This window comes from Rhipicephalus sanguineus, chromosome 8 (assembly GCF_013339695.2).
Source record: "Rhipicephalus sanguineus isolate Rsan-2018 chromosome 8, BIME_Rsan_1.4, whole genome shotgun sequence".
Lineage (NCBI taxonomy): Eukaryota > Metazoa > Arthropoda > Arachnida > Ixodida > Ixodidae > Rhipicephalus > Rhipicephalus sanguineus.
The window spans coordinates 29,701,781-29,716,717 of NC_051183.1; the positions used below are offsets into that span (position 1 = coordinate 29,701,781).

The following is a 14,937-nucleotide window of genomic DNA, read 5'->3' on the forward strand; positions in this document are numbered from 1 at the left end:
TCAGCCCAAATACGCCAGGATTCATGACGTATTTTCGTGACAGAAATAAGTCATGAAAGCTTTGGTGAACCCCGGCATAAAAGATTTTCGTGTTAACATGCCAAAATTACGGAAAAAAAATTTCGCTGAACTTGTAGAGCTTTTTTGTTCCCAATAAAAGGTACCATTTAAATTCAATGAAATTCTTTTATTACAGCGAAAGCAGTTATGAGATCACAACAACAGCTGATCTTGGTGCCGTAGTTGTCCACCAGCGCCTCGGGTGTCCGTAACCGCTATCACGGAAAATGAGAAAAAAATGCAATAAGAATAACAAAAAATATCCAAGTATTGGACGGTATTTGACCTAGGCCTTCTGCGCGGCAGCCGAGTATTTTACCACAGAGCCACGCCGTTGCTTTCTTTTCTCTATATTACAGGGAAGGAAAGCTCCGTCACAAAATGACCCTATAGAGGCGTCATGTCGGGCAAGGCATCGCGTTACCATATTGCTACGGTGTGAGCCGGGCAAATTACCCTATAAAAGCCAGTGCTCTCGACGTGCCTGGTAGGCCCACGATGCGCACACAACTACTACAATTACAAAAAGACGTCAATCCACCTCGTAACGTTTGGTTCAAAGTAAAAAAAAAATGCAGCATAGTACTTCTCGCTGGCTGCTTCGTACGATACCGATTCCCACAGGGCGTGGAATCTGCCGCATTTCTTGTGCATGACGAGCATAATCGTCATCGGTCGTTTTTTTTTTTTATAAAATAGCATGAAGACTATACTCGACAACAGTAGCGAAAGGGCTAAAGGCACGTCCTTAACTTTCGATGTCGCTGTTTCTAAAGAAAACACCACGTATGACGAGGCTTTGTTACAAGAATGAATAACGCGTAAGTGGTGTGCACTCAGCCAAATTGTGGGACCCGACAAAGAGGTGCTGCGTCGATTATGGAGTGGCTCCTGCGCCGCTGTCCGATCAGTCCGTTGTAAAAGTGTTCCATGAGCACGTACTGCAGGTACTGCCCGCACTGTCTTGCGTAGTTGTCTCGGTGCAAGTCGAGCACGAGCACACAAGCGTGTACGGTAGTACTTGGCGCAGAACTGTTGATGCCGCTGAAGTTAAGTTGCCGGAGGGTGTTAGTGTTAGGCACTAGGAAAATGGCTGCGGTTCGGGTTGCCGAGGTTTCTAGTCCCGGGTACTTCAGATGAGCGATGCACGATGCTCCACCAGCGTCCTTCCTGCAAAAATCCGTTCCGCTACAAGCGCGGTACAACGGTACCCTGCTAAGACCGGTACCGCCTGACAGCCAAAAACCATTCGGCCGCTCGAACCCGAGTGCTGTCCATGGTGCCAGCTCCTCCACGATGCAGAGCTGGTCCATCCTGACTTGCCTTCCGACAGTGGCGTAGCTGCCAATCACCAGGCGCACAGCGCGGCTTAAATTGGCGCAGATGTCTTGATAAGGAGCAGGCCCCGTGTAGCGCAAGGCGTTTGTGCCGATGAAGAAGTAATTCACCACGTTGGCTACGCTGTTTAGGAAATACTCATTGCTGGCGTTCATCTCCAGCATGACGGAGACGATGTGCTGCGTCAGGCCATATTTGGCGAAAGTCTCGTGCAGCCGGCGCAACAGGATAGACAACACCATGTCGTGGTCGGTGCCGCTGCAGTCGGACGTGGGCGCCTTCCAGTGCACAGTGACTCCGTCCAGTTCATAGTTTCGCATGCCGTCCACGACGTTCCTCATGAGGAGTTCCAAAGTCGATCGGTCTCTACCAAGCCTCCAGAAGTGCGGGGCGTCCTCCTCGCGACCACCGAGCACCAGCAGGATTCGTGTGTCGCGGAATCCCCGAGTGTTCACTATTTGCCTCAGCTGCGGTAGGCCGTGGTTCTGTTCGAAGCGCGGCAGTCGTGTGACAAGGTGCCCGTCTGCGATTCCCACGGACGCATACACGACGTTTGGGCAGAGAGCGAACGGCAGCGTTTCGAACATGTAGTCAGACGTTTGTTGGGACGCTCCAGCGATGGTGACTTTGGCGTTATCAAAGAGGCAAAATATGGGCCTCTGACTGCGATCGTGGTCAGCACCTCTGGTTGGATAGGGGCCGATATTGTAGGATGAAGGCTCGGTAGGTGGGAAGACGGGCAAAAGGCAATGAGCCGGCATTCCCTGCCAGGAGAACGCTGCGGTTGTATGGGCTGTTGTAGGTGATGATGTGAGCGTGGTGCTTGGCACACTACGCGTTTTGGCCAAAGGTATTACGGGCGCTTCCGTCACTACGGTGTTCTTGCTCCAAATAAGGAAGGGTATGAAGAGCAGCCAGGACGACAGCAGGAGCGGGAGCATCAAGGCGGCCACCAACGCCCACAGCTGTGCGCAGATACGTTCTTCTGGGGCCGTCACGCCGTCGCGGTCGAGGAATTGACGTTCTGGCGATGTCGCCATGTCAAGGGGGGAACAGGGTGGCGCAGTGACGGGCAAGCGTAACGGGGAAGTGTCGACTAGGACGACGAGGTCTTCCCTACCTGGCGCAGCTACGGCGAGGAGCCTGGGCCTCGTAGCTGGCGAAGACGCATGATTTGAAGGAGCGCCCTGCACTACCACGTGGCGGCGTGTCGGTGGTAAACCGTTGTCCGGGAGGCCACCCTCGGACGACGATTGGGAAGACAAATCGTGATCAGAGGTGTCGGTAGCCATTGCACTGAAGTTGTTTTAACCTCTGCCACGTGACTCATACCCACTCTGGGGGATTGGTCAAGAATTGGGTTCGTTTCTTTTCCTCAAAATTATGGCACTTACCCGGGCACAACATGAACGTTTTCTTCAACTGCCGCATGTGGTTACTTGGACAGTCTTTTCTTTCATTCACTTTACCTTCCGGAACAGGGCTCATGACAGATCTCACTCCTATCAGCCCATGGCACGGGGTCGGTCACATGAAGCTCTACAGACCCATCGCTTTCGTCGCATTCACCAATTACATCCAAGAAACCCCCATCACCGAGGTCGCACCGGAAAGTGCGCGCCATTAAAGCCAGTGACACAAGCCTGTGTGTATGGGTACCCAAACTATCTAAAACACGCAAAAACTTCACCGCGTCACGGAAAGGAGCAGATGTGATTGGATGGAACGCCTATGCAAATTATCTCTGGGCGGGACAGCGATGGCAGTGGGTGGAGCTTGTATTTATTCTTAGCCTGTAACCGACCATAGCTGCTTCTAGCCTTCTTGATAGGCATCGATGTCACGCTCGAAACGCTGAAAGTAGGGACACGCCTGCGAGAAAAGCAGAAAAGAAGAAATTTGAAACCCCTTATTCCTAAACAGAAATGGCGTCACTTGCGACCTCCAATGACAGACGACGTCTAAGCCGTACTTAAAGAAATAAAGGCTTAATAAAGGGCTACCCATGAGATGACACCATTTCAAGTATTCGTGCACTAGAGTAACCATTAAAAGCAATACACCTAAATTGGAACGCAAGCTCACGAAGAATATAGTTACAATATAGAATATAGGTACCGTGCCTCGACTTTCCTTGAGGGTGTTTTCTTGCGGTCGAAATGAAAACTGCGCGTGAGTGCCACTGTTGCGGATAGCATCTGGTTTCCCCTCTGGTGGCTCGAAAAAAAAACAGTTCTGTGAGCGTTGTCGAAAGGCCAGGACAATTTCATTACTCGTGTCAAGTGACCCCAGCAGGGCGGGAAGGTTGCGTTAAACCCTGCGTGCATGTGTAATATTTTGACGTTTTGTATCGTGTTAGGTATTCCTGAGGGTGTTCTTCCCTGGTCAGGCTACGAGATGCGGAGGGACCATCCTAACGAAACGGCACGTGCTGACGGCTGGACATTGTACGCTGCTGTGAGTTTCGTTTGAACATGAGTGTATAAAACCATGCTTAACGTGAATCCTCAACAACACAATTGAAATGAGCGACGCTGCATTCGAACCGCTTAAAGAAATCAATCAAATTTTACATGGACCAGCGTTGCCTCGGATGGCATCATTGTTCATTGTGTAAGGTGATTGTGCCTTCATTACTCGAATGCGTTGGCATCTTATAAATTTGACTTTGTATGCCTTGAGCTTTCTTCTATAGTAACTACATAAGTGGGCGGAGAATCGCATTTCAAGCCGTTGTTTGCCTGTTTAGACATGCAGCTGCAGTGATAAAAAGGCCTGCGCCCACTTTGACCTCGCTTCAGGCAGTAAGTGGGCTTGATGCTTTTAGTGACTCTGGGCAGGCATTGGCAGATTCAGGCGATTGCTGAATACGGTCTGTCACAGAGATTCCTGCAAATGTCAAATGTATGTCCGGCGCTGTGCTGTGCATTCTACAACGACAATTACAGTTTGCCAATGTGCTTTTCGAAATTTGTTTTTTGCGGCTTTAAAAGCTGGTTTGACGTTATTTGTTGCTCCTTCTTGAGTTTCGAAGCACTGACGGGTTTCTTCGCAAACGAAAGTAGCGAACTTTTGCTCATTATTATGAGTGCAAGTTGTGACACTTATAACGCATTATTGTTTCATGAATGACAAAGTTTCAATGTTTTAAAGCCCTGTAAAGCTGCGAGTCCGGTTTAAAGGAATCTATGTGCCCCCAATAATTTCTATGCTGGATGAGAGTCATTTTTCAAATTGTCTTTCTGATACGGGGATCACATTACTTTTAATTGAAATATATGTGCTAATACGTAGATTCCCATCTCGATGACAGCGAATCTTTAAATGACACATCAAATCAGTGAGCCGCACTTTTCCTAACGAATGCGTGTGAGATTTGGGGCTTCTCATTTTGGACATTCTTAGCGGTACTTACCTACGGTTCAACATAAATTTAGGACGGCGCAGCGAGTGATGGAAGGGAAAATGATAGGTGTAACCTTAAGGGAGAACAAGAGAGCAGAGTGAGCCAGTGAACGAACGGTTGTTAGGGACACCTTACTCGACATCAAGAAGAAATATTCAGGGCATGTAGCACGTAGGCAAGAGAACCGCTGCTCATTAAGTGTAACTGACCGCATACAAAGATAAGGCAAGCGCCGTGAGGAAGGCAGGAAGTTAGGTGAGCAGACTACATTAGGAAGTTTTCAGGGATCACGTGACCGCAGCAAGCAGAGGGCCGGGTTGATTGGTGAAACATTGGCGCAGTCCTGCTGATGATGATTTTGGACATGCTATAATATAGAGACATCTCCCAATGCTTGCTATATACCACGTGAAAGTAGTTTGCACGCTCAAAAGACAACGAGTGACATTGCTACGCCTGTGATCATCACACATACCAGCGCTTCACTTTTGTCACGTTCGCAGGAATGACGAAGAGGCTGTGAAGATTGACGTCATCTACGGCAGCAATGACATTCACAAGGGGACGACCCTGAAAGCCATGAAGATGATCCGGCATCCAGAATTTGACGCCGCCAAGTTTCTCCACGACATAGCCATACTTCTGGTACTGAATTCCCGATTACTCGTTAGCTGTACGTATCCTATTCGGGAGAAGCCCAACGAAGAGGCGGTCCACGCTTTTCATTCACTCACTGGATAAGAAGCGGGTCATCTGATTGCACCTCTTGGTCTTTCAGACATTTCTTACCGACTGCTGTCTTTCACAAAGATGTTAAGTTGTATTGGTGCAAACGCGACTTTTAGGCTCCGCTACGCCAAACACAGGGTGTTAGACATGTGAATAGTGAAACATCAAAATCTGCGCTATTTAAAATCTTACAAGAGAATTCAACGACGCAAACCACCGAGAAAAGAAGGCAAAAGGAAAGAGCGTCAACTCGCAACTAATTTTATTCTTGCAAATCCACCGCAATATATACACCATGCCACACATGCGCAGTAACACACCACGCGTCTCAAACAACAATCGCCCACTCTCAATGCACGTGCTAGTTCAGAAACCTGTCAAAAAAATCAAATTCAGCTGAACGCAGTACCACCGACGTATCGCTAATACAGATATCTTTTTTCTTTCGGATGAGGTATGCTTCCAGCATCTCTCGCTCAATCACCTCCTTGCTTCTACCTAAAGTAGTGATATTGAGCGAGAGTGATGTGATAAATAGTGATGCGAGTGTGATAAATAGTGATGATTGAGCGAGAGATGCTGGAAGCATACCTCATCCGAAAGAAAAAAGATATCTGTATTCGCGATACGCCGGTGGTACTGCGTTCAGCTGAATTTGATTTTTTTGACAGGTTTCTGAACTAGCACGTGCATTGAGAGTGGGCGATTGTTGTTTGAGACGCATGGTGTGTTATTGCGCATGTGTGGCATGGCGTATATATTGCGGTGGATTAGCAAGAATAAAATTAGTTGCGAGTTGACGCTCTTTCATTTTGCCTTCTCTTCTCGGTGGTCTGCGTCGTTGAATTTTCTTGTAACATGCACCAACTAGCCCAACAACAAGTTTTACTGAAGTATATTTAAAATCTGTTTAGACAGCCTGCGAAAACGTGCAAAAAGATTTCGACAAGCACAGTCGAGGGATCGTGAACGTTCGAAAAAAACGCAACGTTATAATGAACAATAACAGCATATTTATGTTAACTGCGGCTAAAGGCTTCTAATAACAATGTCAAGTAGCACAGCTCTTCCCAGAGCTGATCCATCTATTGGCTGCAAACTTCCTCACTCAGTTCACCACACTGCTTAATACTACGCCACCATCTGGAGTGCTTCTAGTTTCTTGGCTTACATTCTGACACAAAAAGCAAGCGCGTTTGAAGAGAAATATGTGCTACTACAAGGACAGCCTCTGCATTTTTCTTCGCTCGAGTACGGCGTTAAACACCAGATATTATCATTACTAATCCGAAAGTACTAAAGCGTCATGTAGTTCTCGTACTTTGCGAACATCAGGCTTCGCCCTTTTTTTTCACGAAAATACGTACTTCATCTCGCAACCCACGTAATTAGCCAGCCCAAAGCATGACAGTGCAGAAGCTTGTGCTGTCATTGGAAGGTGCTGCGGAACAACCGTGGAGGTATTACTCGCGTTGATTATGCATTTTTTTCTGCCTCTCCAATTACCTCCTTACGGTACATGATGTTTGCATGAACACAAAGCTTATTATTCATCTGAACTTATTTCCTGCCTAGCCTCCAGTTTGCCATTAAAAGATTAATGCAAACGGTCCGCGCCTTAATTGTTATACTGTAGTTGAGACCACAGGGGTGCACACAGGCAAGAGTAGGGGAGGGGAGGGGGAAAGGGGAGTGCACTTTCCCAGTCCCATAGTCATCTACAGGTGGCACCAAGTGTGCCGCCATACCTTAAATAAGTCGTACCTGTCCCATCATTCTTTTAAAGTGCTGGATTATGGGCACGCAGGTTTTTGACAATAACGACTGCCCAGAACCCCTGATTCATTCCGAAAACCTTATTTCTCAACCTTACCCACGGAAAGCCAGGGACGAAAGTCTGGTCAGCGTAAGCAGCGCGTGATCGCTTCGTTTTCAATTTTTCCCGATAAACGTGAGGGGGGGGGGGAGGGAGTGACCCCTAATGGAGGGCCTTGCACCACGCAAAATGTAGAGAAACACTAAACAATAGCTAATTAAAGGGACACTAAAGAGAAACGATGAATGAGCCTAGGTCAATAAATTGTGCTCTGAGAACTCTAATGTTGTTAATTTCGCCATCATAGGTTTATTAATAGAGGAGAAAATCAAGTTCAATGTTTCATTTTTAATTTTGCGCCGAAATCTCCCCGCGTGACGTCACGGATTTCAACGTGTACTTATCGTATTTTGGCGCCACTGGCTCAACAAAATTATCCCAAACTTGGTATGTTAAGTCTATGGCCCCCTCACAGGACATTATGCTTCGTTTTTACCGACTAGGAACTACGTAGTCCCAAGTAGGCGCCGTCAAAACATGTGACGTCAGCGCGAATGGCGCGGAAACTTCAAGGTGACGTCGCCACCCATGTTTTGTTTTCGCGCGTTTTACTCGCTTACTAAGCGTATTCTCGCAGTAAGCGTAGTGCTTTTGGTATCGTGAAAAATATTAGAAAAATCGTTTTGCTCTTTACTGCCCCGTTAAAGCTTAGCTTTGTATTCTCTCTTTAGCAAGCATTGCAACTTAGTCAAGGTTGACGGGAGTAGAGGATATCCCACTTCGAATGCAACTGTGCTTTTAGGGTGAATCTCCTCTCTAACGCACCTTAATTGGCGAAACACGCCGACTCAACAAGCCGATGACACCACGTATACATTTGTCGGTTAACATGAATTGCGGAATGCGATGGGCCACCTTTCGATTACCGGTAATCTCGCGCGGTGTATTCCGAAATCTTTTCGAAAATAGCTTGCTTACACATACACTGGCGAACGTGGAAATAAATACCGACCGATTTCGCGTTTTAGATTATGTTTATAAATGATGATGTTTTCTCGTGCAGGTAGATAACGAATTCGCGTATGGAAACAACGCAAGGCCAATATGTGTTCCGTCTGCGCCCGTGAATATCTTCAACTCGGACGTCGTCGTTGCCGGTTGGGGCTTCCTTTCCCAAGGTGACATCATCTTTGCTTCTATTAACTTACGCCTTTAAGGCAGGCACGTAGGCAAGGGGGGGCCCGGGCCCCCCCACGAAATTCGTCCAGCCTTTTATGTTCCCGGGCAATTTTTTTTTTCTTTTTGCCATGAAAAGACTTTCTTTCGAATAATTAGGCCTTGGGCCCCCCCCCCACCCCCCCGAAAAAAAATCCTGGCTACGTGCCTGCTTTAAGGGGTCCTGCAACACTTTTTCATCATGGTCTGAAAACGCTGCCGCTCGTTAGTTGAGGCTTTTTAGAACACATGGACCAATCAACATAGCGCAGCACGTGGCCTGGAATTTACAGTTCTCAAAGTCAGCTAATTGCTCCCTCTCCTCCCTACAAATGATGCCATATACTCAAATGGCCGCGCCATATACCCAAATTCACGGCCAGTGGCTGATTGAGCATAGTTGGCTGCATAGTTACTGCGCGCGCCGCGCGAGGTCGCCACGTGCCCCCGCACGCGCTCGCGATCTCATTGAAGGTTGCCCGCGAGTTCAACGAAAAAAAAAAAAAAAACTAGCTGAATGTTTACTGTGCGTTGAGTAATAAGAGTTTGCACAATGTATATTGGTGTTTGGCATCTATAGCACCGTTTAGCGTGGATGTACTCACGTTGACGCTTGATGGCATATCTCATCCCGACGACTAACATCCATGATTAATGATATTAGACCTTTGTGGTAGGCTGGTAGCTGTAGTAGTTAACGGTGAGAGCGTAATCAGAGAAAGCGGTGTGACAGGCTAAACAGCGTATTTTATTGGACACAGAACTTGAACTAAGGTCCCCATCCCGCGGCATGTTAAAGAGTTAACAAAAGAAATCACACCACGTCCGGGCTCGAAGGAAACGCAACGCGCGTCGTTTCTACCCTCTAGCGCGGCCGCGATTTCACTCGGGGCGAGCATAAGCGTGGAACGTGGTTTTACAACCAGGTGAGGCGGGTGAGCGTCGCAGATCCATTTTAACGCGACAGCGCTAAAGAGGTCGCTTCGTGGAAATTCCGGTGTCGGCGTTGGTGTCGGCGTCGCTGGTTGTGGGCGAAAAATCATAATCTTGTCCGTGATCGAAACATCGAGAAAGATGCAAATAAAATAAATAATAAAAATTTTAGGTTCGAGTGAGAATTGGATCCAGGCCGTTTGCGTGGCAAGCAGGCGTTCTGCCAGAGCTATGCTATTGCTTGAAACTGCTTCTAAAGAAAAAGAACGCTGTGAATATCGTGTAGTGGACGGAGTCTCTTTAACGCATGTAATATTGCGTGGCAGAAGCGTAGAATTGCGCCAGGCGTCAAAACACGTGAATCGCTCAACGTGAGGGTGTTTTAAAGGCCCACCCATTACAAAGCGACCACACATATTTAATCATCATCAGCTGCAACAGCATCAAAAAAGTGAGCAGCTGCGTAGATTCACGTGTTTCCTTACGGACCCGTAGTGGGCGCTTGGCTGATTCGCAAGAAGAAGAATTATGGTGTAGTGGGCCCTGCGCAACTGTACTTGCAGTAGACATTCTAGGATAGTTTGAAACAGCTAATGTTACGCGCACAGTCTTGCGCTTCTTTGCGGCATGGTTCAGGCATGCACCGAGAACCGAAGCAAGACGAGCAATTGAGAAGGCGATGCGCACGGGGCCCGATTACGCTACCGCGTTCTATTCTTGAAGGCGAAGGTCAGGCATCCTCCAAGTTTTTTAGTGGGGATGGATGTTATGAGGGAGGCCGAGGCTTGGGCTAAGGTCACCACCTCGCGGCGTGTTAGGGCGTTGAGAAAATTGCACTTCTATTGGAAACGCGCCGAATGGGATGGACGCATAGCAACGGCGCGTTGCAGGAGCTAATCGCTGAGGCCGTGGTCATGATGAGTTGCTTCACTTTGCCGCTTCCAGATGGCGACACCACCCCGCTGATCAAGAGCACTGCGAGAGGAAATTGTGAGATATAAAAGACGCGTTTGTGAAGCCATCTGATTGCGTGACGATGGCGCAGTGGATAGCGTGCCCGGCATCTGTTGTCGCGAACCGAGAGGTCGTGTGTTCGACACCCGTTGTTCAAGTTTTTCTTTGACATCTGATCGTGTGCATTTCTTTAGATTCTTTTCCGGACGAAAATAAGTCACTGAAATCTTGGTTCACCCCGGCATAAAACACTTTCGCGTTAAAAATGAAAAAGTGCTCAAGGTCAAGACGCGCGCGTGACGTGACTTCTTTCAACCGTGCTATCCCTGCCTGCTTAGCTTCCAGCGCGTTCGTCGGGTCGAGAGAAAGCAATTACAGAGTTCGAAAATCTCTAACTCCGCTTGGACTTGACGGATTCTAAAAATTTTTGCAACAGTCAGTTTGTCAGGCAATAAACTCCTTGAGTGAAACCACTTGATGGTTACTTGACTGTTGCAGTGCCTCTTTAAAAACAACGTCTTTAAACACGTGTGTGTGAAAAAAAATGAACGTGCGGTTTTACGCACTGAAGCTACGCGGCACGTTGAACCGTCTTTATGAGTCCTGCAATGCTTGTGCTGACCGGGCCTTAGCCTACCTCGTGGGGACGTCAAGGCCTTGCCTATCTGTTGCCTCACAGGCCTGCTGGACGGCCCAGGGTCGGTCGTCAGGTCTGGGGCCGCGAAATGCAAGAGCCCATCGCGACTGAGGGTTTTGGTGGTGGAACTTCTCGGAATTGCTTTACAGTCCCAGAGAATGTGTTCTAGTGTGGCTGCTTTTGTTTTGCAGCCCTGGCGCACATTTGTTCTGTACTTCTGGGGGTAGAAACCGCGGAATTGTACCGCGTTAGGTACGTGCGTGTCTGTGGTTGTCTAGGGCCGCCGCCTGGGCCCTGCCCAGGAACTGAATAATTTAGACCACCTTGGATTCTTTTAACGTGAGCCCAAGTCTAAGTGCACGGACTTTTAATTTCGCTTTTGTTGGGACGCGTACACCACGGCCAACAATCAAAGCCCACGTCCCCGTGCTTATATGATTTGCTTGTCGTGTTGGTATTGGCCCTTGAGGAAGGCAGCGCAAACACGGACGAAGAAGAGTAAACACCGAAAAAGCACAGGCCTTCCACAAGAAAATGAAACGATTGTGAATGGCGTCACCATGTGCGACTCGTCGCCACTGCAGAAGGTGCAGGGATAAAATTATCGTAGCTTGCACTGAAGATGCAATGTTAAAGAGACAGCGAAGCTGATGGGCACCTAGGATTACAAGCCCTTGTTCTCGACCATCCTGGCTGCGTATGCAGGGCCGTCTTTGTGTTGGCGCTGCCTCTCCCGCTTAGCAGCATGCCTTGCTTCGCGAGGCGCGGCCTCTTCGGCAGTGCGAGTATTTCTTGGTCGGGCCATGCAACTACTGGGCGAGCGTGGCGCGCTCGCTTATCTAGATGTTGCCCGCTGCCGGCACATGCGCCGCATGCGCATGCGTGGCGGTTGCTACAGTGTATGCGCGACTTGGCGTGTCGTCACCGTGTCGGTCGCGAGGTTATGTCAGGTGTTGTCGCAGCTTTGGCGTCGGAAGTTGCTATGGCGACGGCGCAGGGGGGTTTTGTGACAGGGACGATATAACGTAGTCAGAGCAGATTCGCTGTTAAGACTCGATATAGGGAAGTAAAGTCAGTGCACTGCTTTCAATGATGGGAATGAATGTTGCGCGTGCAAAACACTTGTTGTGGATGTGCCATTTTCGGCTTGCTATTCATACGAGTGGCACAAGAAGCAATGTTGAAGCTGCAAATGGCGACGGCGTTCTGTTGACCTCACGAGGTTCACCACAGACTTGCTACGCATGAAGCAACGCTGGCGGCACTTATCACGCTTGCTCCGTACATCTACGTACGCCAATGTTAGTCACGGATCAGGCAAGTGTCAGTCTTTGAAAGGGTAAATACCATCCCCTGAGAATCCAAACAAGCGTTTCACAGCGTTTACACATTCTATGGATCAATATGGCAATGTGCCACATATGGTCGTAAACAACTTCAGGGATGTTTCCTACCACAAACAGTCTGAATCTGTATGTTTCATAAGGCTAGCGTCGCGACGGCCTTGGTGGCTGCTAATGTGCAGCTTAGGCTGTACTGTAGATGTCTCGCCAACGTCTTGCCACATCATTGTTGTATCAATGTTCAAGAAGCATCAATCTAACTGTCCGTTGGTTCTGCTTTAAACCTACAGCTCTGCATGGAGACAATTGCTTATTAGTCATAAATGCAGCAATACGGTAACAGTTGGCACGCTTCCATGCATTCTCTTGGAAAGTGACAGAATTAAAGCAGTGTAAAACGCATTATTTCGTACAAGGTGTTTCCTATTCGTTCATTGTGACATTAGAAAACTATCAACCTCAAATGGCGTGACATTTATTGTGGAGTTATCACAGCTACCTTCATTGTATATGTAGCCTTTGACTTGCTTTGTGTATGCTGCGCTTTTAAATTAGCCTCTATCCATATGCAACTTGTTTTCTTCACACCCGCTGCGTGTATACATTATACCGATAAGAATTGACGGCTGTTGCCTAATGTAGGCGACCGCGAATTTGCGTATTTGCAATTATGTGCTCTGCTCCTAGGTATACAAAGGCATGTAAAAATGAATTTAAATTCTATTTTCACAAATTGGCAAAGAATTGATTTGTTACCTAAGAAGGGTATCCTGCCTTCCTCACTCCTTCAATCTGCAGACGGCAAAGCTGTAGATTACCTTCGGTACACGGTCGTCAAGGTCGTGCCTAATGCACGTTGCGCCGACAAGTTCCAGCACACCGGCTATCGGAAAGACCTCATGTACTGTGCGTACAGGCTTAACACCGATGCTTGTCAGGTAGGTATGGTTCCTATGCAAGGATTCGAAAGATCTTAGCACCCACAAAGTGCACATAGAGACGAAACACACTGCACTGGTGTATATATATATAGAAATAGATCTGCACTTTTCGACTACAGAATCTCTTGAGAAACTCAAACCAGGTACATGGAATTTCATTTCCTTCACACATCATGGCCCAGATAAACGTGCATGGGGGTGTTTTATACAATCAAAGATAACAGTCCGAAAGCACTGAAACTCACATAACCACAAAGCGTGTTTAACAACGCTTCTAGCTTTTACACAGCATTGAGTGGACTGCAAGCTACTAAAACCATTTTGACGGAAACAAAGATGCTTTTATTACAGTCTGGAATTGGGAATTGGATGCACCACAGACAGGAGGAGCATAAGGAGTGTTTTCTACGCTGGAAAACGATGTGCGAGATGTGCTCTTATCACTTACGAGCAAATATTCGGCACGCCAGAAGACGTTGGAACCATGTGCTTAACTTCCCACTACCTTGCAGACCTCCGCAGAACTGACGTTTTACATTATTTCGATTTGCCGGTTATTTCACGCTCGCACTGCAGTCTGTTAGCCTTCTTGATCATCTAAGATGGTAGAGCGATTGCCCGGTAAGGCATTGGTCGAGAGCTCTAAATTCAAATCCTTACCAAGACAAATTTTCAACTGAGAAGCTTGTTGGTGAAACCATATCACTTTCTTTCACAACTTCCATTTATTTGCGACACAACTTTTCAAACTACATGTTTCCTAACTTGTCCCTTCAATCGCAGGGTGACTCGGGAGGTCCGATGATGACACGAGTCCAAGATGGCCGCTACCTTCAAGTTGGCATCGTATCCTACGGCATCGGATGCGCACTGGACGACATGCCGGGGGTGTACGCGCGCCTTGAAGCCCTCGTTCCCTGGTTACTGAAGTCCATTGGTGCCTATGAAAGCTACAGGGACCTCAGTATGGAGGACATTGCGGTCCCAGCGAAATAGAATGTGCCCCAGCCAGGACGTCTGGGCATTTTTTTACAAGGGCCACTCAAATGAAAACCGCAAGCGCTTTGGAAAGTATAGTGCACACGATATGAATATGAGGTACGCCACAGTTGAGGTCTTAGGTAATTTCAACGATCTGGTTTTCTTTAAACGTGCACATACATCGCGCAGTAAACCGGCCTCTAGCATTTCGCTTCCAACGAAATGCGACCGCCGCGTCCTGAATGGAACCCACCCGAGGCTTTCGGGTCACGAACCGAGCACCGTAAGCACTAACACCGAGGCGGACAACTCTGTTGCTGCCTTCGTGCAAGTTTGTAGTGGGGAGGCCTTTTTTATGCGGTGTCTGAGCCGGTGTTTCTACACCTTCGTGAAGCTGCGACCTGAAGTTCCGGCGCACTGTTAAGAACATGTCTGTAAATACACACACTACTGGCGCCATGTTTCACTTTTTCGATTACACACACTCGGTTTTCATTTGACTTAGCCTCGTATATATCCTTAAAAGCTGCTTTCCCACAAGGCAGTTAGCTCATACATTGGCGGCGTGCTCAGTTTCGGAAGCA

The 14,937-nt window shown here is 47.9% G+C and overlaps 1 protein-coding gene across 1 annotated transcript; it reads left to right on the top strand.

Moving 5' to 3' along the window:
• Positions 1 to 2,884: 2,884 nt before the first annotated feature.
• On the top strand, positions 2,885 to 14,368 carry LOC119401622 (transmembrane protease serine 9). The gene is made up of 6 exons (XM_049418178.1): positions 2,885 to 3,011; positions 3,758 to 3,845; positions 5,308 to 5,449; positions 8,413 to 8,527; positions 13,230 to 13,369; positions 14,156 to 14,368. Exons 1-6 carry the CDS (start codon positions 2,885 to 2,887, stop codon positions 14,366 to 14,368), a joined length of 825 nt encoding a protein of 274 aa, XP_049274135.1.
• The last annotated feature ends 569 nt before the right edge of the window (positions 14,369 to 14,937 follow it).